Here is a 22,262-nt window from a genome sequence, read left to right as displayed (position 1 = left end):
AAGACAATGGATATTGTGCCAAGCTTCCTTGCAAACAGCAACACCTGCATCAGCATGACAGAAAAGAAGGAAAAAAAAAAAAAAAAAAGAAAATATTCGCCGGTTAGAACAGAGCCAGTGTCCCACCATCTTCCCCTCCACTGTTATTATAGAGGCAAACCTGGGCCTAAAGCTTCCACCTCTCAGTTCCTGATGCTGTTTGACTTCAGCCTTGACTCCCCCTGATCTACCTGACTGCTGTCCAAGTGGGGCTGGGGATGCTCAGGCTGGAAAGGGGAGACACTGGGGAGGCCTCACTGCAGCTCTGCAGGACTGGAAGGGTCCCACAGGAAAGACGGGGACAGTGTTCAGCCGGGCCCGTGGCAACAGGACAAGGGGGGATGGCTTTCAACTGCAGGAGGCTGATTGAAGTTGGATCTGAGGAAGCTGCTCTTTTACACTGAGGCTGCTGAGGCACTGGCCCAGGCTGTGGATGCCCCATCCTTGGCAACAGGGCTGTGAGCAGCATGGTCTGGGGAAGATTGCTCAGCTTGGAGCAAGATGCTCTTTAGATCCACTGTGATGTCACAGATGTGATGTTCCAGCAGGAACTTCCAGCGTCCAGCAAAGAGCACAACACAACCACTGGCCCTTGTGTCAGCCCACCCTGTGCCAGCCCTCGTGCCAGCTCACCCTTCACCATGCTCCCTGTCACCCTTCTCGTCACCTGCGCCCTGATACTCCCATCAGTCCTGAAAGCTCTCTGTTGCCTGGATTTTGTCATCCGTCCCTGCAGGATGCTCACATTTGTCCTGAGGAAGGTACGGTGCCATTCCATGGAGGTGGACACCCCCCGGCTGCCCGGCTGGGCTGGAGTTCTGTGGGGATGGGGTGGGACAGGGACCCCACTCTGAGGTGTTGCTATCTCTGCAGGCTGTCACAGAGAGAGAGGACGAGATGGAGGTGGACATGCAGGCTGATAGAGAGGAGAAGATGGAAGTGGATGGAGAAGAGAGTGGAGACGATGCAATGGAAGTGGACATGGAGATTGATACAGAGGAGAAGATGGAAGTGGATGGAGAAGAGAGTGGAGAGGAAGAGATGGAGGTGGACATGCAGATGGATACGGAGGAGGATATGGAAGTGGAGGAAGAAGAGACTGGAGAGGAAGAGATGGAGGTAGATGTGGAAGAGGAGATGGACGTGGAAATGGAAGAGTACCTTGAGGACATGGACATTGATGAGAAAGATGAGGAAGAGGCCATGATCTTGGGATGAAGACCAATACCAGCAGCAGGACAGGCATGTGGTCCCCACAGGCAGAGCGGGTCCCCTGCTGCCAGGCTGGGACTGGGCTGGGTGGTCCCTGCTCAGGGATGTGGGACCCGGTGCATTGGGTTCTGGTGGCCATCCCCAGCCTGTGCTGCGCTTGCTGGGCCAGCCTGGGGGCACATGGAAGAGCCCTCTCTGCCTGATTGGAGTGACTGTGCCTCTTGCTTTTCCTCAAGGATGAAGGAGATCCCGGACAGAGATGCCACCCTTTTGTACATACGTTGTGGAGTTTGTTGTTGTCTTTAGGCTATAGGTTTTAGGGCTTCTTTTTGGCTTCTGTAAATACGTTTCATAGACTTTTGTTAGATATGTTCTTGGGTATATACGTTCCATAGATAGTTGTTGTTACAAATATTCTTACAATGTAAATGTGTTCTGTGTTTTCTTTGCTGTTTTTCTGAAAATAAACAAGCTTTATTTTTCACACCCCAGTTCTCTTTCCATTTGCTAAAGGCACAGGTAGCATTTGCAAAGTTGTGGTTTCCGCTTGCTCCAGGTTCCCAGGGCTGGAGGTCGGTGGGGAGCTGGCACAGCCACAACCATGTGCTGCTACCCAAACCAGGGTAAGTTGGACCACATGGTGTCGCTTAACGAGGTTTCTAGAGCAGCACACAAAAATTAGGTTCCTCAAGAACTGTTATTCCCTTTTCCTCTCGATGCCCTCGTGCTGCAGGTTGGGCACCAAAATCTGTCTTGGTTTGAAAAGTCAGGTGTCTGCTAAGGAAGGAAGGAGCCTTCCTGGAAATGGAAAATGTAAACCCCCTCCCTCCAAATTATTATAATTTTGAAATTAAAAGGCTCTCAGGCAAAGATATGGGAATAGGAATAACAGCTCTTTGCTAGGAAAATTTAAAAGATAACTGCAATAATACAAACAAACAAAAAACCCCAAACTGCTGACAGAGTCAGAACACGACCTGACACCCTGTGGGTCAGGGTGTTGGGAGCAGCACCCCCCAAACCCAGCTGGGAGAGCGGAGGTTTGGGGGGGAACAATTGGAAGGGGGTGGGAGAGGGGGGCACAGGGGGAGGTGGGACCCACTGAGGCTCCCCCAGGTCACCCCAGGACCCCCAGGCCCCGTCCCAGCCCCCCCAGTTCCCTCCGCAGCCCCAGCTGAGGGGGGCTCAGCCCAGGAGCCGCCGTCGTTCGGGGCTCCCCCGAGGGCAGCCAACGGGAGAGCTCCCGGCTCAGAGAGGCCCCAGCAGAGGAGGGGATCTTGTCCCTCCTCGAGGGCCCTGAAGGGTCTTCAGGCCCCTCTGAAGAGGAGTTTTTCTCTTTTTAAGGATTTTTGGGGGGACCTCACCATTTCAAGGGTGTTTTTTCCTCCCCATTTTCAGGTGTTTGTGGGGCCACAGCCCCACAAGCCCCTTTTCAGGGGTGATCATGACGGCTTTAAGTGACATTTTTCTGGGGGACTCACTCCAAGCCGCTGTAGGGGATGTTTTGCCCCCCAGGGTGGATTTTTGGGGTTTAAGGGCCCCCGCTCTGGTCGGGTCCCACTCTAACTCCCCTGAAGAGGCCAGCACCACCCCTGCTGATTCTGGCAGCGGAGCCCGGGGAGGGTTGGGAGTCCTGGGAGGATTTAGGGATACCTGGGAGGGTTTGGGGGTCCCAGGAGGGTTTGGGAGTCCCGAGAGGATCTGGGGGTACCCGGGTGATGCCGATGATGGTGATGGGGACCCCGTGTTGGGTATAAATTTCATTATGAATTCCTGGGGGGTTTTGTCTATCTCCAGGGTTTTTCGGGTCCCGGTGGACTTTTGGGGGGATCCCAGGGGGGTTTTAGGGATTCCCAAAGGGGGGGATTGGGCAATCCCAGGGCGAACCCAAGGCTGGTTTGGGGTACCTTCCAGTGACAGAGATGGGGACCCCCTGACAGGTATGAACCTTCTCAGGGGGGTCTGGGGGGTGCTGGGAGGTCTTGTGGGAATTTTGATGTCCTGGGAGGGTTTGGGGGGTGTCTGTGTGGGGTTTTTGCAGTCTTGGGGAGTTTTTGGAGGGCCCAGAAATGGTTTTGGGGTCCCGGGGAGGTCGGGGTATTGGGGTTTGGGGTTCCCGGGAGAGTTTGGGGGTTCCTGGGCAATGCCGGTGACTGAGCTGGGACCCCGTGCCGGGTATGAACCTTCTCACTGCGCACGGGCAGTGTCAGCGTGTTCAGGGAGATCCTGGGGGGCCCGGGGGTCACCCCAAAACCCAGGGGACCCCAAATGCTCAGGGGACCCTCCAAACTCCCCTCACCGCTGGATCTGCTGCAGGCAGGGGGGCACCAGCACTCGGCTCCCACCCCCACCATCACAGGGGGCTGTGGAAGAAATCTGGGGGTGCACGGACAGGTCAGGGGGACCCCCAAAGTCCTGGGAAAGGGGGAACACAGGGGAACTCCCAGGAATCCCCACTGGGGGCTTAGGGGAGATCCAGGAGGAGTTTGGGTGAGCTGAATTGTGTCACTATCGTCAGCAAAGGGGACTGCAAGGGTCCCCGGTGTCCCCATTCCCAGCAAAAGGTGGGAAAACCCAGGCTGGCTGGGAATAGGGGTCCCGGATGTCCTCGGTGTTGAGGAAAGGAGGGGCTGGGCGCTAGGAAAGGCAGGAATAGGGGTCCAGGGGGTCTCTGGGTGAAGGAAAAGGGGGGCTCTGGGGCCTGGAGGGCCGGCATGGCCAGGAAAGGGGTGCAGGGCTCCCGGGGCCGCCAGGGGCTGCTCCCAGCAGGAACCCAGTTGCTGCCAGTCACTCCCCATTATGATACAATTTGCCCCCAGCGCTGTCCCCGTTGTTCCCAGTGCCATCCAGTGTTTTCCCAGTTCTCCCAGTTGCCCCTAAATTAGTCCCAGTCACTCCCAGTACGATCCCTGTATGAGTCCTGTATGATCCCAGTCTCTCCCAGCAGGGCCCCAGTCACTCACCCTTGTCCCCAGTTGCCCCCAGCGTGGTCCCAGTTACCCCCAGCACATTTCCAGTGGCTCCCAGTGTGTCCCAGTCCTAGTGCTTGTTCTGGTGCTTTCCATGAACTGACTGAACTCTTGATTTATGAACCAATGCACTCGATGTGGAATCCTCTACACTGAACTCAGAAACAAATGCCCTCTGTCAGAGCATTTTCATCTTCTAGATCACTTTCAAGATGCCCATGGGGATGTTGCAATGATTATCACACAGCTCTCCATTTCTGGCTGCAGGCTCTGCAGATTCTTTCTCTGCATTCAGTCCGGCTTGCATTCCCTGACAATTCCTGGTACCCCCTCATGGTTTCTTAGGGTAAAACAGTAACAATGAAAACCTTACCAATGGCACAACTGCCCAGCCCACAAGGAAAAGAAAGAACAAGCTGTCAAATCCTTCAAACATTTGCCCTGCTATGCTGCAAGAGTTGAGCTGCACACACGTTGTGGAAAGCCAAGAGAAAGTGCAGCTGGTGGCACATCTTGTGACAGAAGCTGCACCTCGTTCTCCAGGAAAGGTTCTTGGAAAGAGCAAACAGGAGTGTGGAGAAGATTCTGGGAAAACTGAAACAGCTTTTAAGAAATGAAATGAAAATGGCAAGAAACAACTGAAGATGTTTTTCTCTGTTTTTTTTATGCTCCTCTTTTCCATCTTGAACTACTGCTCCATCCCCTTAATCCAAATAGATCTCATCTCTAAGATTCATTACTTGGCGAATTTTAGACCCTGTAAAATACCATGAGCTACAAACAGTTTCCCAGTTTGCCTTCCCCATTTTCGTTTTGTTTTTTTTGGGGTTTTTTTGGGTTTTTTTGGGGGTTTTTTTTGGTTTTTTTTTTTTTTCTTTTGGTTTTTTTTTGGGTTTTTTTTTTGGTTTTTTTAATCATTGCTGGAGAGGTAAGTGCAGTGCCTAGGTAAGGTACAAATTCTGCATTCAGGGAATGTGCACCGATAGGGTTTGATCCTCAGCAGGGACAAGGCACAGCAGCGCTCAAGGGGATACCTATGCCCCTGTGCAGGAGTCCAGACTCTGGGTCTGGGCTGAACAGGGCAAAGTTCCCGTGTTTGGACAGGCTCAGGGGCTGCCCCTGGGGAGCGGGGGGCTGGTCGCGGGGGCGAGCGGGCAACGGAAAAAACGGACACGGGGACAAACGGCCCCGGAGCTTCAGTTGCAGCGGCAGCAGCAGCGGCAGCAGCAGCGGCAGCAGCAGCGGCAGCAGCGGCAGCAGCGAAAGCAGATAGTCTATCGACCCCCTCGCACTCCTCTCCCTCTCCCGCTGTCCCGCACCCTCTCCTGCTCTCCCTTTCACGGTGTCCCCTCCTCTCCCAGTCTCCCTCTCCCCTGCTGACCTGGGCCATGTCCCCAGCCCGTCACCGTCCCCGTCCCCGCCCCGGTTCCCGTCCCCGTCCCCGTCCCCGGCCGTCCCGCTGGGGTCTCGCCTCCGCCCGGCTCTGGGCGTGCTGGCGGTGGCGCTGCTGGGCGGGCATCAGTGCCTGGGGCTGGGGCGGCATCACCGCCCTCTGGCTCCGCCTGGCCCGAGCCCGGCCCCGGCCCCGACGTGGGCTCCAGTCCCGGCCCCGGCCCCGGCTCCTCCCGGGCCCCGCGGAGGACACACGCGGCGCGGCCGCTCCCGCCGCCCCCGCTGCGGCTTCCCCGGCCCGAGCTCCGCCGCTCGGCACCGCGGCCGCCGGCCCCCGAGCCGCCACTGTCCCGTTCCAGGGACAGAACGCCTCGGGGGGGCCGGCCCGGGGCGCTCGGGGGGTGCTCGGGGGCCGCTCCTGGCCCCGGGCCGAGCGCTGACAGCCGCGTCCCGCCCGCAGGGAAGGCGCAGCAGGGCCTGAAGGAGCGGTACCGGCTGGGTTCGCTGCTGGGCAGAGGCGGCTTCGGCAGCGTCTTCGCAGCCACGCGGCTCTCGGACGGCGCCCCGGTGAGCGGCGGGGCCGGCGGCGCGCACAGGAGGAGGGGGCGGAGGAGGAGGAGGAGGAGGAGGTGGAGGAGGAAGGGAAGGAGGGGGAGGAGGAGGAGAAGGAGGAAGGAAAGGAGGAGGAGGAGGAGGGGTAGGAGGGGAAGAAGGAGGAGGAGGAGGTGGAGGAGGAGGGAAGGAGGGGGAGGATGGCGCTGGGCAGGGCAGGTGGCGAGCTCAGCCCGCTGCTGCTCTTGGCTTGCAGGTGGCCATCAAAAGGGTGCCAAGGAACTGCGTCCGGCACTGGGGCGAGCTGGTGAGTGAGCGGGGCCAGCGGCAGAAGCTGGGCGGGGATGAGCCGAGGCCCGGCAGGGTGGAAGCCACCAGGACACCTCGAGGGAGAGCAGGCGTGGGGCCAGCGCAAGGCGCAGAGCATCCCGGGCCGGGTGAGGGGTTCCCAACCCCCGGCATGGCATCAGCCCCACTGACGGCATCGCGCTCCTCCTGCAGCCCGACGGCACCAGCGCACCCCTGGAGGTCGTGCTGCTGGCCAAGGTGTCCACTGGCTTCTCCGGTGTCGTCCAGCTGCTGGAGTGGAAGGAGCTCCCCAGTGACGTCTTGATGGTGCTGGAACGCCCGGAGAGCTGCCAGGACCTGCACCATTTCATTCAGGAACGGGGGTTCCTGTCTGAGGAGTTGGCGCGGGAGCTGTTCCGCCAGGTGCTGGAGGCCGTGCGGCACTGCACCAGCTGCGGGGTCCTGCACAGAGACATCAAACCAGAGAACATCCTGGTTGACCTGGCCACCGGGCAGGCCAAACTGATTGACTTTGGCTGCGGCACCTACCTGCAAGACACAGCCTACACTCGTTTTGCAGGTGAGCCCACGCAGGGGTGTGCTCTCAGTCCCGTCATCTCATGGCCCAACACCTCACAGCCCAAGCTGGGTGTGGCAGCGGGGATTCTCCCTTTTGCTGCCCTTCATAGCACTGAGATTTCAGCTGAGTTGCTTTTGAGCAGGGCTGGGTGGGGAGCCAGCTTCCAGCCCTGCTGGCAGCCTTTGCCCACCACTCTGCCCAGGACTGGGGCTGGGGCTGGGGCAGCCAGCCTGACAAAACACCCGTGGGTGGGGGTAGCAGAGAGCGGGGCCGGAACCTGTGTCCCAGCTGGTTTGGTGTGCAGGTGACAAAGGGCTTGGACTGCTCCACTCACCTGGTTTGTTTTGGATTCATAATGTTTTTGGGGCAGTGCAGGCAGGGAGGATGAGGGCATGGTTTTCCCAAGCAATGAGTGGGTTTTTTTCTGTCATGGTCGGGCCTTGACAGGACTTCTGCTGCCCTCTTCCAGCACCAGTGGCTTCTTTTCCATCCCCGAGTCTGTACACAAGTCCCAGGTGCTGGCGAGAGGGCAGCGGTCACCCCGTGTGCCACTGGGGCAGCCCCCACACACCCAGGGATGCTGGGGCCAGGCTCAGGGAGCAGCAGCGTCCCCCTGATGAACCCCATCTGTACTCCATAGGAACACGGTCATACAGCCCACCAGAATGGACCCAATTTGGCTGGTACTACGGCAAGCCAGCTACCATCTGGTCCCTGGGCATCCTGCTGCACCAGATGGTCTGCGGGGAGCACCCTTTCAGGAGGAGCCAGAACATCAGCTGGGACCATCAACTCTCGCTGCCACAACGGCTCTCTCAAGGTGGATCCTCATCTCTGGCCACGGGGGCAATACCAGTGCTGGGAGACAGCAGCAGCTCGTCAGCATCCCGCTCTGGCAGCTGCTGAGGAGGTGGCACATGTCCTGCTCTCCTGCTCTCCTCCAAAACAGGGAATTGATGGGGACGTTTAGGCCCAGCTCTGAGCACATCCAGCATGGCCTGGGCACGGGAATAGTGGGGCAAAGCCAACAGGAGCCTTCTCCAACTGACCGGCGGTTTCTGGTTTCTCTGCCCAGAGTGCCAAGATCTGATCAGGCGGTGTTTATCCATGCTGGACTTGGACAGGCCCTCTTTAGAAGAGCTGTTCTGTTATCCCTGGCTGCAGGATATTGATCTGCCCTAGAAGAAGGGAGAGAGCCACAGGCACGCTTTGATGCAAGGCCCTGGTAAGTTACAGCTCCACACATGCCTTGGCAATGAGAAGCAAAGGAACCCAGACATTTTGTCCTGCCTGTGTCACTGCCCAGGGGTCATCAGATGGGAACACGCAGCCCTTGTGCTGGAGCTCAGCTGCCTAGCACTGGTGGCCACCATCCGAGCTGGTTTTGCTTGTCCTGGTTCCCTGACAGCTGGGGCCCTGGGCAGAACCCTGACAGCCTGGGCTCACCCCAGGGAAGGAGAAGGAGCCCCTGGAGAAGCTGTACCAGGTGGGGCTGCTGCTGCTGGGGACACGGAGGATGACATCAAGGATGACAACCTCTTCCTCCACCTGGTCACCGGCAGCTGAGGATGATGGACTTTGATTCTGGCACCTTCTCCAAAGCCAGGCTGCACAGGGAATGTGCAGATGAGTCCACACGCAGGGGGATGCTCCCAGATTTGGGCATTGCACAGCCTGGCCAGGAACCAAAGGTTCCCCCCTTTGCTGGGGCGGATGCAGCTGATCCTTCAGTCGGCTGCCAGGCTGCTTTTGGCAGGGCTGGGGGGATGGGCTGGGGTGCTGATGAAATGGGAGTGGGCTCCTGGCCCTGCCAACAGCCCCAGCACCCACCGTGCCCCGGGCTGGGGCTGGGGCAGCCAGCCCGACACAAACAAACCCTCATGGTGGGAGCAGAGGTGGGACTCCAGAACCTGTGCAGGGGCTGCTTTGCTTTGCAGGCAAGGAAGGGCTTGGGCTGCTCCACTGCCCCTGTTTGCTTGGGATCACCGTTATTTTGGGGGGCAGTGCAGGGGGGAAGGGAGAAAGGCCTGGGCTTCCCTCACCTGTGGGTGGGTTTTTCCCTGGCATGCAGGGGTTGGGCCTTCCTCAAGCCCCTGACAGAGATAAGATTTTTGACCTTTTTTCTTGTTCCCCTTTTTGTCTGTAATCTATTTTCAATCATTTGTTGTGTGTTTTTCTAGAGGAAGCTGTCCAGGTGGGGTCCAGTCTGGATGGGGAAGTGCTTGGGAGCAGCTGTGGCGTGGATGGGCCGTGCCCTTGGAGAAGGCTGAGGACATCGTTTGGGACCAGCTTTTCTTCCAGCGTGATGTGGGTCTTGTCTGCTTGGCATGGTGGGATCAGAGCTTTGGGGAGATGGCAGAGAGCACAGGAGCATCCTGCTCTGGGCAGCTGCTGAGGGCTGGATGTGCCGTGGCTGGCTGCAGGCTGGGCACATGTCCTGCCCTCCTGCTCTGCTCCCAAAGGCAGCAGGGATGGGCAGCTCTGGGCACAGCTCTGGGCACGGCCAGCATGGCCTGGGCACCGCAGGCGGCTGGGACAAGGGGACAGGAGCCTTCAGCTGACGGGCGCTTTCTGGTTTCTCTCCTTGCAGCCGGGCTCTGCGGGTGCTGAGGCTGCTCTGGGCTCTGCCAGGGCTCTGCTGGAGCTCAGCACCGGGCCGCAATCAGCCAAAGAAGAAATGGGGTGACCTGCAGCACAGACCTGCTGGAGCATTTCAGCAACACAGCTCAAGTGTGCAGAGTGTACACCTCCAAGGGCAAACATGACACCACCCAAAAATTAAACTTGTTCAATAACTTCTGAAATGAAATCAATCTGGGATGACCCCAAATGACATTTTGCAGCTTGCTCAAGCTGTAGCTCAGCCCTTCTCTGAACTGTTCTCTCCCCCACCTGCCTTTTACTTCCCAACTGCTCCCTCTTGTCCCCCAGTGAGTTCCCAGCCCATGGCAGTCTCCATCACACTGTCGCCTTCCTTGGTGCCCCTCACCATGAGGAAGGCCGAGCCCCAGGCTTAGGGACTCATCCTGTCACTGGCTGAGGAGCAGCAATGTCTCAGAGCTCCAGTGGGATTTTAGTGTCATTCAGAGCTGCTCTCCAGCCCTCAGCTCTCCTCACTGCTGAGTTCCCACTCCCTTTTCCTCGTCCTTGCAGGAGGATGAGCTCAGTGAATCCCCTTGAGCCTCCCCACTCTTCCCAGCCCACGCACCCACCTCAGTTATGCTGAAGCTGCAGCTTCTCTGTCTCCTGTGGCACACCAGTCCAGTCCCCTGTGCGGGGAGCCCCAGCCCCAGAGCACAGCACTCAGCAGTGCACTCCGGGCTGGAGCAGCTCCCTGCCAGCCCCAGCCCAGGGACCCCTCCAGCCCCGGGGCTTGGGGCACCGTCAGCACCCGCTGCTCCAGCCACCGCTTCTGCTGGCCCTGACAGCAACACCCAAAGTGGGGCTGATCCCGAGGGAGCAGCAGCAGGGCCTGGATCTGATCCCTGGATCTTCGGCTCGGCTTTGGAGCCCTGCCAGCTCCAAACATCCCCCCAAAAAAATCCCAAACTCAGGCACCCCCCAGGATATTTGGGCCGAGCTCCCCCTCCCCGGGCACCTGCGGGATGGGGGCGATGCTCCCGGGGTGCTGCGAGCTCAGGCAGCGCCAGGGCCACGCGATTCCTTCCCTCCTCTCCTCCGGCTGCTCCCTGCTGCCGCTGCGCCTCTTCCTCCCTCCCTCCTCCTCCTCCCCCGCTCCCAGATCCTGAACCGTGAGGGGAAAGGAGCGAGGAAAGGGCGGAACCGTGAGGGGAAAGGGCCGGGGCCAAGGGGACGCACTGTCCTAAAAAAGCCCGGTTTGACCCAAAATCACCCAAAAGGGCATCAAATGCAGCCTACATCCACATGGTTCGGCCTGACATCAACCAAATGGGATTAAAAGTATCCAAAGGGCTCTAAAATCCAACCCAAAGGGCTTAAAACTGCCCCAGGTGTTTTATAACCCTCAAGAAATGGCTTAACATCACCCGTAAATCTTTCAAATGTGACTAAAATCCACCCTGAAAGTATCTGGTCCAGCCTAAAATCATCCAAAGGTATCTAAAATCACCAAAATGTCCCTGACACCAACACAAGAAGACCTAAAATCACCCTAAAAAGGCTTGGTTCAAACTAAAATTGCCCAAAGAAGCAAAAAACCCTACTTAAACGGGCCCAAAACACCCAAAAAAGGGACCTAAAATCACCCACACAGGATTAGGATTCACCCATATGGGCCCAGTTTTTCCTAAACTCACCCAAATGGGCCCCAGCCCCACCCCCATGGGCCTAAAATCATCCAAAGGGGTCTGAAATCCCCCCTAAACCCCACCAGATTCGGCCTCAACTCAGCCACAGGGGCTGAAAATCCACCCGAAAAGGCTCGGGATCCCCGCAAGGGATCTGAAGCCCACCCTAAACCTGCCCGGTTCGGCCCAAAATCCCCCAAAGGGGCCGAGCCCGAGGCCGAGCCCGGGATCGGCTCCGGGGTCGCTCCGGGACCTCCGCTCTCGCTCCGGGCAGTTTTGGCCGCGGCCCCGGACGGGCCTGGGCGGGACTGGGAGGGACCAGGGAGGGCTCGGGAGGGGTTTGGGCATTTGGGGCTTTTTTGGGCTTTGGGGAATTGTGTTGGGAGTTTACAGGGAATTGTTGGGGTTTTTGGGGAGAGTTATTGGGTTTGGAGGCAGTTGGGGGATTTTGGGGAGTTTGGATTTTGAGGGGCTTTATTGGTGCTTTGAGTGGGAAGTTGTTTTCCTGGGGGTATTTGGGGGTTAATTGAAATTTTTTGTGTTTTCTTTTGAAGTTCGGAAGGTTTTACTGGGATTTTGTGGGGATTTTGTGGGATCCTCTGGAATTATTTCTGGGGTTTATTGGGATTTTTAGGGGATTTGGAGGCATTTTATTGGAATTGTGGGGGCATTTAGTGGGATTCTTTGGGGATTTGGGTTTTTTAGGAATTTTAGTGGGGATTTGGGGGGGGGTTGTGGGTTTTTTTGGGTGTTGCCAAGATTTCTTAGGGTCTCGTGAGGATTTTGTGGGGCTTCTTGTGGTTTTGGAGACATTTTTTGGGGGGGATTTGTGGGGTTTAATTGGGATTTTGTGAGCTTTTATTGGGATTCGAGGGTGTTCTAATGGGAATTTGTGAAATTTAATTGCGATTTCATGGGGTTTATTGGGACTTTCAGGGGTTTAAAGCAGATTTTGGTGCCTCTCGGCCCTTCCCCACACCCTGGGACAACTCCAAAGCCCCCCAGAATTCCTCTAAAACCCCCCCAAAATCCCCCAAAAATCCCAATAAAAAACTCCTAAACACCAAAGAATCCCACAAAATCCCAGTGGAACACACCAAAATTAAAAAAAAAAAAAAAAAAAAAAACTCCCAAAAATTTCAATAAACCCCCCAAGAAATAACCACCCCAAAACCCTAAAAAAATCCCCAAAATCCAAAATCATCAAATCCCACAAAACCCCCATAACCCCACAAACCCAGTAATTCTCTCCAAAATCCAATAATTCCCCCTAATCTCCCAACAAAATCCCCCAAAGCCCATACATGCCTCCAAAATCCCCCCAAAATCCCCCCTGAGCCCCCCAGACTCACCGGGGGCCATCCTGGATCAGGGAGCACCAGCCGGTGGAACAGGAGCCGCTTCAGGGGGCCCGCGGAGCTTTTTGGGGAGGGGGCACCATGGGAGACCCCCCAAAAACAGGGGAGGGGAACCCCTGTGGTACCCCCTCCCCAGAATGCCCCCTCCCCCGGTTCAGGAATAGCCAAACTCAAGAAAATGTAAACCAGGCTTGACTTTCCAGAAATTATTTTTGGCCGGGTTTAGCTGCATCCTCCAGGCTCAGGATCACCGGTGTATTTGCAGGTTTTGCTCTGCATCATCAGCGTGCCCAGACTCTGCTCGGTGTTTCACAAATGGAGAAGACAATGGACATTGTGCCAAGCTTCCTTGCAAACAGCAACACCTGCATCAGCATGACAGAAAAGAAGGAAAAAAAAAAAAAAAAGAAAATATTCACCGGTTAGAACAGAGCCAGTGTCCCACCATCTTCCCCTCCACTGTTATTATAGAGGCAAACCTGGGCCTAAAGCTTCCACCTCTCAGTTCCTGATGCTGTTTGACTTCAGCCTTGACTCCCCCTGATCTACCTGACTGCCGTCCAAGTGGGGCTGGGGATGCTCAGCCTGGAAAGAGGAGACACTGGGGAGGCCTCACTGCAGCTCTGCAGGACTGGAAGGGTCCCACAGGAAAGACGGGGACAGTGTTCAGCCGGGCCCGTGGCAACAGGACAAGGGGGGATGGCTTTCAACTGCAGGAGGCTGACTGAAGTTGGATCTGAGGAAGCTGCTCCTTTACACTGAGGCTGCTGAGGCACTGGCCCAGGCTATGGATGCCCCATCCTTGGCAACAGGGCTGTGAGCAGCATGGGCTGGGGAAGATTGCTCAGCTCGGAACAAGATGATCTTTAGATCCACTGTGATGTCACAGATGTGATGTTCCAGATGGAACCTCCAGCGTCCAGCAAAGAGCACAACACAACCACTGGCCCTTGTGTCAGCCCACCCTGTGCCAGCCTTTGTGTCAGCTCACCCTTCACCATGCTCCCTGTCACCCTTCTCGTCACCTGCGCCCTGATGCTCCCATCAGTCCTGAAAGCTCTCTGTTGCCTGGATTTTGTCATCCGTCCCTGCAGGATGCTCACATTTGTCCTGAGGAAGGTACGGTGCCATTCCATGGAGGTGGACACCCCCCGGCTGCCCGGCTGGGCTGGAGTTCTGTGGGGATGGGGTGGGATAGGGACCCCACTCTGAGGTGTTGCTACCTCTGCAGGCTGTCACAGACAGAGAGGACGAGATGGAGGTGGACATGCAGGCTGATAGAGAGGAGAAGATGGAAGTGGATGGGGAAGAGACTGGAGACGAAGAGATGGAGGTGGACATGGAGATTGATACAGAGGAGAAGATGGAAGTGGATGGGGAAGAGAGTGGAGAGGAAGAGATGGAGGTGGACATGCAGATGGATACAGAGGAGGAGATGGAAGTGGATGGAGAAGAGAGTGGTGAAGAAGAGATGGAGGTAGATGTGGAAGAGGAGATGGACGTGGAAATGGAAGAGTACCTTAAGGACATGGACATTGATGAGAAAGATGAGGAAGAGGCCATGATCTTGGGATGAAGACCAATACCAGCAGCAGGACAGGCATGTGGTCCCCACAGGCAGAGCGGGTCCCCTGCTGCCAGGCTGGGACTGGGCTGGGTGGTCCCTGCTCAGGGATGTGGGACCCGGTGCATTGGGTTCTGGTGGCCATCCCCAGCCTGTGCTGCGCTTGCTGGGCCAGCCTGGGGGCACATGGAAGAGCCCTCTCTGCCTGATTGGAGTGACTGTGCCTCTTGCTTTTCCTCAAGGATGAAGGAGATCCCGGACAGAGATGCCACCCTTTTGTACATACGTTGTGGAGTTTGTTGTTGTCTTTAGGCTATAGGTTTTAGGGCTTCTTTTTGGCTTCTGTAAATACGTTTCATAGACTTTTGTTAGATATGTTCTTGGGTATATACGTTCCATAGATAGTTGTTGTTACAAATATTCTTACAATGTAAATGTGTTCTGTGTTTTCTTTGCTGTTTTTCTGAAAATAAACAAGCTTTATTTTTCACACCCCAGTTCTCTTTCAATTTGCTAAAGGCACAGGTAGCATTTGCAAAGTTGTGGTTTCCGCTTGCTCCAGGTTCCCAGGGCTGGAGGTCGGTGGGGGCGCTGGCACAGCCACAACCATGTGCTGCTACCCAAACCAGGGTAAGCTGGACCACATGGTGTCGCTTAACGAGGTTTCTAGAGCAGCACACAAAAATTAGGTTCCTCAAGAACTGTTATTCCCTTTTCCTCTTGATGCCCTCGGGCTGCAGGTTGGGCACCAAAATCTGTCTTGGTTTGAAAAGACAGGTGTCTGCTAAGGAAGGCAGGAGCCTTCCTGGAAATGGAAAATGTAAACCCCCTCCCTCCACATTATTATAATTTTGAAATTAAAAGGCTCTCAGGCAAAGATATGGGAATAGGAATAACAGTTCTTTACTAGAAAAACTTAAAAGATAACTGCAATAATACAAACAAACAAAAAAACCAAACTGCTGACAGAGTCAGAACACGACCTGACACCCTGTGGGTCAGGGTGTTGGTAGCAGCACCCCAAACCCAGCTGGGGGAGCGGAGGTTTGGGGGGAACAATTGGAAGGGGGTGGGAGAGGGGGCACAGGGGGAGGTGGGACCCACTGAGGCTCCCCCAGGTCACCCCAGGACCCCCAGGCCCCATCCCAGGCCCCCCAGTTCCCTCCGCAGCCCCGGCTGAGGGGGGCTCAGCCCAGGAGCCGCCGTCGTTCGGGGCTCCCCCGAGGGCAGCCAACGGGAGAGCTCCCGGCTCAGAGAGGCCCCAGCAGAGGAGGGGATCTTGTCCCTCCTCGAGGGCCCTGAAGGATCTTCAGGCCCCTCTGAAGAGGAGTTTTTCTCTTTTTAAGGATTTTTGGGGGGACCTCACCATTTCAAGGGTGTTTTTTCCTCCCCATTTTCAGGTGTTTGTGGGGCCACAGCCCCACAAGCCCCTTTTCAGGGGTGATCATGACGGCTTTAAGTGACATTTTTCTGGGGGACTCACTCCAAGCCGCTGTAGGGGATGTTTTGCCCCCCAGGGTGGATTTTTGGGGTTTAAGGGCCCCCGCTCTGGTCGGGTCCCACTCTAACTCCCCTGAAGAGGCATACACTACTCCTGCTGATTCCGGCAGCGGAGCCCGGGGAGGGTTGGGAGTCCTGGGAGGATTTAGGGGTACCTGGGAGGGTTTGGGGGTCCCAGGAGGGTATGGGAGTCCCTAGAGGATCTGGGGGTACCTGGGTGATGCCGATGATGGTGATGGGGACCCCGTGCTGAGTATAAACTTCTCTGAAGAATTCCTGGGGGGGGGTTTGTCTATCTCCAGGGTTTTTTGGGTCCTGGTGGATTTTGGGGGGATTCCCAGGGGGGTTTTAGGGATTCCCAAAGGTGGGGATTGGGCAATCCCAGGGCGAACCCAAGGCTGGTTTGGGGTACCTGCTGGTGACAGAGATGGGGAACCCCTGCCAGGACCAAACCTTCTCAGGGGGGTCTGGGGCGTGCTGGGAGGTCTTGTGGGAGTTTTGATGTCCTGGGAGGGTTTGGGGGGTGTCTCTGTGGGGTTTTTGCGGTCTTGGGGAGTTTTTGGACGGCCCAGGGATGGTTTTGGGGTCCCGGGGAGGTCGAGATGTCCCGGGGGGTTTGGGGGTCCCAGGAGGGTTTGGGGGTTCCTGGGCGATGCCGGTGACTGAGCTGGGACCCTGTGCCGGGTATGAACCTTCTCACTGCACACGGGCAGTGTCAGCGTGTTCAGGGAGATCCTGGGGGGCCCGGGGGTCACCCCAAAACCCAGGGGACCCCAAATGCTCAGGGACCCCCCCCAAATTCCCCTCACCGTTGGATCTGCTGCAGGCAGGGGGGCACCAGCACTCGGCTCCCACCCCCACCATCACAGGGGGCTGTGGAAGAAATCTGGGGGTGCACGGACAGGTCGGGGGGACCCCCAAAGTCCTGGGAAAGGGTAAACACAGGGGAACTCCCAGGAATCCCCACTGGGGGCTTAGGGGAGATCCAGGAGGAGTTTGGGCGAGCTTAATTGTGTCACTATCGTCAGCAAAGAGGACTGCAAGGGTCCCCGGTGTCCCCATTCCCAGCAAAAGGTGGGAAAACCCAGGCTGGCTGGGAATAGGGGTCTCCGATGCCCTCGGTGTTGAGGAAAGGAGGGGCTGGGCGCTAGGAAAGGCAGGAATAGGGGTCCAGGGGGTCTCTGGGTGAAGGAAAAGGGGGCTCTTGGGCCTGGAGGGCCGGCATGGCCAGGAAAGGGGTGCAGGGCTCCCGGGGCCGCCAGGGGCTGCTCCCAGCAGGAGCCCAGTTGCTGCCAGTCACTCCCCATTATGATACAATTTGCCCCCAGCGCTGTCCCCGTTGTTCCCAGTGCCATCCAGTGTTTTCCCAGTTCTCCCAGTTGCCCCTAAATTAGTCCCAGTCACTCCCAGTACGATCCCTGTATGAGTCCTGTATGATCCCAGTCTCTCCCAGCAGGGCCCCAGTCACTCACCCTTGTCCCCAGTTGCCCCCAGCGTGGTCCCAGTTACCCCCAGCACATTTCCAGTGGCTCCCAGTGTGTCCCAGTCCTAGTGCTTGTTCTGGTGCTTTCCATGAACTGACTGAACTCTTGATTTATGAACCAATGCACTCGATGTGGAATCCTCTACACTGAACTCAGAAACAAATGCCCTCTGTCAGAGCATTTTCATCTTCTAGATCACTTTCAAGATGCCCATGGGGATGTTGCAATGATTATCACACAGCTCTCCATTTCTGGCTGCAGGCTCTGCAGATTCTTTCTCTGCATTCAGTCCGGCTTGCATTCCCTGACAATTCCTGGTACCCCCTCATGGTTTCTTAGGGTAAAACAGTAACAATGAAAACCTTACCAATGGCACAACTGCCCAGCCCACAAGGAAAAGAAAGAACAAGCTGTCAAATCCTTCAAACATTTGCCCTGCTATGCTGCAAGAGTTGAGCTGCACACACGTTGTGGAAAGCCAAGAGAAACTGCAGCTGGTGGCACATCTTGTGACAGAAGCTGCACCTCGTTCTCCAGGAAAGGTTCTTGGAAAGAGCAAACAGGAGTGTGGAGAAGATTCTGGGAAAACTGAAACAGCTTTTAAGGAATGAAATGAAAATGGCAAGAAACAACTGAAGATGTTTTTCTCTGTTTTTTTTATGCTCCTCTTTTCCATCTTGAACTACTGCTCCATCCCCTTAATCCAAATAGATCTCATCTCTAAGATTCATTACTTGGCGAATTTTAGACCCTGTAAAATACCATGAGCTACACACAGTTTCACAGTTTGCCTTCCCCATTTTCGTTTTGGTTTTTTTGGGGTTTTTTTTGGTTTTTTTTGGTTTTTTTTTTTTGTTTTCTTTTTTTTCTTTTTTTTTTTTTGGTTTTTTTAATCATTGCTGGAGAGGTAAGTGCAGTGCCTGGGTAAGGTACAAATTCTGCATTCAGGGAATGTGCTCCGATAGGGTTTGATCCTCAGCGGGGACAAGGCACAGCAGCGCTCAAGGGGATACCTATGCCCCTGTGCAGGAGTCCAGACTCTGGGTCTGGGCTGAACAGGGCAAAGTTCCCGTGTTTGGACAGGCTCAGGGGCTGCCCCTGGGGAGCGGGGGGCTGGGCGCGGGGGCGAGCGGGCAACGGAAAAACGGACACGGGGACAAACGGCCCCGGAGCTTCAGTTGCAGCGGCAGCAGCAGCGGCAGCAGCGGCAGCAGCGAAAGCAGATAGTCTATCGACCCCCTCGCACTCCTCTCCCTCTCCCGCTGTCCCGCACCCTCTCCTGCTCTCCCTTTCACGGTGTCCCCTCCTCTCCCAGTCTCCCTCTCCCCTGCTGGCCTGGGCCATGTCCCCAGCCCGTCACCGGCCCCGTCCCTGCCCCGGTTCCCGTCCCCGTCCCCGGCCGTCCCGCCGGGGTCTCGCCTCCGCCCGGCTCTGGGCGTGCTGGCGGTGGCGCTGCTGGGCGGGCATCAGTGCCTGGGGCGGGGGCAGCATCGCCGCCCTCTGGCTCCGCCTGGCCCGAGCCCGGCCCCGGCCCCGACGTGGGCTCCAGTCCCGGCCCCGGCCCCGGCTCCTCCCGGGCCCCGCGGAGGACACACGCGGCGCGGCCGCTCCCGCCGCCCCCGCTGCGGCTTCCCCGGCCCGAGCTCCGCCGCTCGGCAGCGCGGCCGCCGGCCCCGAGCCGCCGCTGTCCCGTTCCAGGGACAGAACGCCTCGGGGGGGCCGGCCCGGGGCACTCGGGGGGTGCTCGGGGGCCGCTCCTGGCCCCGGGCCGAGCGCTGACAGCCGCGTCCCGCCCGCAGGGAAGGCGCAGCAGGGCCTGAAGGAGCGGTACCGGCTGGGTTCGCTGCTGGGCAGAGGCGGCTTCGGCAGCGTCTTCGCAGCCACGCGGCTCTCGGACGGCGCCCCGGTGAGCGGCGGGGCCGGCGGCGCGCACAGGAGGAGGGGGCGGAGGAGGAGGAGGAGGAGGTGGAGGAGGAAGGGAAGGAGGGGGAGGAGGAGGAGAAGGAGGAAGGAAAGGAGGAGGAGGAGGAGGGGTAGGAGGGGAAGAAGGAGGAGGAGGAGGTGGAGGAGGAGGGAAGGAGGGGGAGGATGGCGCTGGGCAGGGCAGGTGGCGCGCTCAGCCCGCTGCTGCTCTTGGCTTGCAGGTGGCCATCAAAAGGGTGCCAAGGAACCGCGTCCGGCACTGGGGCGAGCTGGTGAGTGAGCGGGGCCAGCGGCAGAAGCTGGGCGGGGATGAGCCGAGGCCCGGCAGGGTGGAAGCCACCAGGACGCCTCGAGGGAGAGCAGGCGTGGGGCCAGCGCAAGGCGCAGAGCATCCCGGGCCGGGTGAGGGGTTCCCGACCCCCGGCACGGCATCAGCCCCACTGACGGCATCGCGCTCCTCCTGCAGCCCGACGGCACCAGCGCACCCCTGGAGGTCGTGCTGCTGGCCAAGGTGTCCACTGGCTTCCCCGGTGTCGTCCAGCTGCTGGAGTGGAAGGAGCTCCCCAGTGACGTCTTGATGGTGCTGGAACGCCCGGAGAGCTGCCAGGACCTGCACCATTTCATTCAGGAACGGGGGTTCCTGTCTGAGGAGTTGGCGCGGGAGCTGTTCCGCCAGGTGCTGGAGGCCGTGCGGCACTGCACCAGCTGCGGGGTCCTGCACAGAGACATCAAACCAGAGAACATCCTGGTTGACCTGGCCACCGGGCAGGCCAAACTGATTGACTTTGGCTGCGGCACCTACCTGCAAGACACAGCCTACACTCGTTTTGCAGGTGAGCCCACGCAGGGGTGTGCTCTCAGTCCCGTCATCTCATGGCCCAACACCTCACAGCCCAAGCTGGGTGTGGCAGCGGGGATTCTCCCTTTTGCTGCCCTTCATGGCACTGAGATTTCAGCTGCGTTGCTTTTGAGCAGGGCTGGGTGGGGAGCCAGCTTCCAGCCCTGCTGGCAGCCTTTGCCCACCACTCTGCCCAGGACTGGGGCTGGGGCTGGGGCAGCCAGCCTGACAAAACACCCGTGGGTGGGGGTAGCAGAGAGGGGGGGCCGGAACCTGTGTCCCAGCCGGTTTGGTGTGCAGGTGACAAAGGGCTTGGACTGCTCCACTCACCTGGTTTGGTTTGGATTCATAATGTTTTTGGGGAAGTGCAGGCAGGGAGGATGAGGGCATGGTTTTCCCAAGCAATGAGTGGGTTTTTTCCCGTCATGGTCGGGCCTTGACAGGACTTCTGCTGCCCTCTTCCAGCACCAGTGGCTTCTTTTCCATCCCCGAGTCTGTACACAAGTCCCAGGTGCTGGTGAGAGGGCAGCGGTCACCCCGTGTGCCACTGGGGCAGCCCCCACACACCCAGGGATGCTGGGGCCAGGCTCAGGGAGCAGCAGCGTCCCCCTGATGAACCCCATCTGTATTCCATAGGAACACGGTCATACAGCCCACCAGAATGGACCCAATTTGGCTGGTACTACGGCAAGCCAGCTACCATCTGGTCCCTGGGCATCCTGCTGCACCAGATGGTCTGCGGGGAGCACCCTTTCAGGAGGAGCCAGAACATCAGCTGGGACCATCAACTCTCGCTGCCACAACGGCTCTCTCAAGGTGGATCCTCATCTCTGGCCACGGGGGCAATACCAGTGCTGGGAGACAGCAGCAGCTCGTCAGCATCCCGCTCTGGCAGCTGCTGAGGAGGTGGCACATGTCCTGCTCTCCTGCTCTCCTCCAAAACAGGGAATTGATGGGGACGTTTAGGCCCAGCTCTGAGCACATCCAGCATGGCCTGGGCACGGGAATAGTGGGGCAAAGCCAACAGGAGCCTTCTCCAACTGACCGGCGGTTTCTGGTTTCTCTGCCCAGAGTGCCAAGATCTGATCAGGCGGTGCTTATCCATGCTGGACTTGGACAGGCCCTCTTTAGAAGAGCTGTTCTGTGATCCCTGGCTGCAGGATATTGATCTGCCCTAGAAGAAGGGAGAGAGCCACAGGCACGCTTTGATGCAAGGCCCTGGTAAGTTACAGCTCCACACATGCCTTGGCAATGGGAAGCAAAGGAACCCAGACATTTTGTCCTGCCTGTGTCACTGCCCAGGGGTCATCAGATGGGAACACGCAGCCCTTGTGCTGGAGCTCAGCTGCTCTGCCTAGCACTGGTGGCCACCATCCGAGCTGGTTTTGCTTGTCCTGGTTCCCTGACAGCTGGGGCCCTGGGCAGAACCCTGACAGCCTGGGCTCACCCCAGGGAAGGAGAAGGAGCCCCTGGAGAAGCTGTACCAGGTGGGGCTGCTGCTGCTGGGGACACGGAGGATGACATCAAGGATGACAACCTCTTCCTCCACCTGGTCACCGGCAGCTGAGGATGATGGACTTTGATTCTGGCACCTTCTCCAAAGCCAGGCTGCACAGGGAATGTGCAGATGAGTCCACACGCAGGGGGATGCTCCCAGATTTGGGCATTGCACAGCCTGGCCAGGAACCAAAGGTTCCCCCCTTTTGCTGGGGCGGATGCAGCTGATCCTTCAGTCGGCTGCCAGGCTGCTTTTGGCAGGGCTGGGGGGATGGGCTGGGGTGCTGATGAAATGGGAGTGGGCTCCTGGCCCTGCCAACAGCCCCAGCACCCACCCTGCCCCGGGCTGGGGCTGGGGCAGCCAGCCCGACACAAACAAACCCCCATGGTGGGAGCAGAGGTGGGACTCCAGAACCTGTGCAGGGGCTGCTTTGCTTTGCAGGCAAGGAAGGGCTTGGGCTGCTCCACTGCCCCTGTTTGCTTGGGATCACCGTTATTTTGGGGGGCAGTGCAGGGGGGAAGGGAGAAAGGCCTGGGCTTCCCTACCTGTGGGTGGGTTTTTCCCTGGCATGCAGGGGTTGGGCCTTCCTCAAGCCCCTGACAGAGATAAGATTTTTGACCTTTTTTCTTGTTCCCCTTTTTGTCTGTAATCTATTTTCAATAATTTGTTGTGTGTTTTTCTAGAGGAAGCTTTCCAGTTGGGGTCCAGTCTGGATGGGGAAGTGCTTGGGAGCAGCTGTGGCGTGGATGGGCCGTGCCCTTGGAGAAGGCTGAGGACATCGTTTGGGACCAGCTTTT

General features: G+C 57.7%; 1 protein-coding gene and 1 pseudogene across 1 annotated transcript in view; one reads left to right on the top strand and one right to left on the bottom strand.

The window, feature by feature from the left end:
- LOC137467410 (zinc finger protein 420-like) overlaps positions 1–22,262 on the bottom strand; it is a 111,664-nt pseudogene that overhangs the window by 13,345 nt on the left and 76,057 nt on the right.
- The window catches only part of LOC137467412 (serine/threonine-protein kinase pim-1-like), a 36,390-nt gene that overhangs the window by 4,144 nt on the left and 9,984 nt on the right, over positions 1–22,262 (top strand). Inside the window, exons 2-4 of the mRNA XM_068178915.1 lie at positions 5,972–6,179; positions 6,421–6,471; positions 6,666–7,013. Coding sequence (XP_068035016.1) covers positions 5,972–6,179; positions 6,421–6,471; positions 6,666–7,013 — 607 coding nt within the window. The remainder of the gene's footprint in view (positions 1–5,971; positions 6,180–6,420; positions 6,472–6,665; positions 7,014–22,262) is intronic.

The sequence above is a fragment of the Anomalospiza imberbis genome, unplaced genomic scaffold, assembly GCF_031753505.1.
Source record: "Anomalospiza imberbis isolate Cuckoo-Finch-1a 21T00152 unplaced genomic scaffold, ASM3175350v1 scaffold_62, whole genome shotgun sequence".
Lineage (NCBI taxonomy): Eukaryota > Metazoa > Chordata > Aves > Passeriformes > Viduidae > Anomalospiza > Anomalospiza imberbis.
The sequence above is the reverse complement of the archived record's forward strand: the minus strand, read 5'-3'. Positions and strand labels throughout refer to the sequence as shown.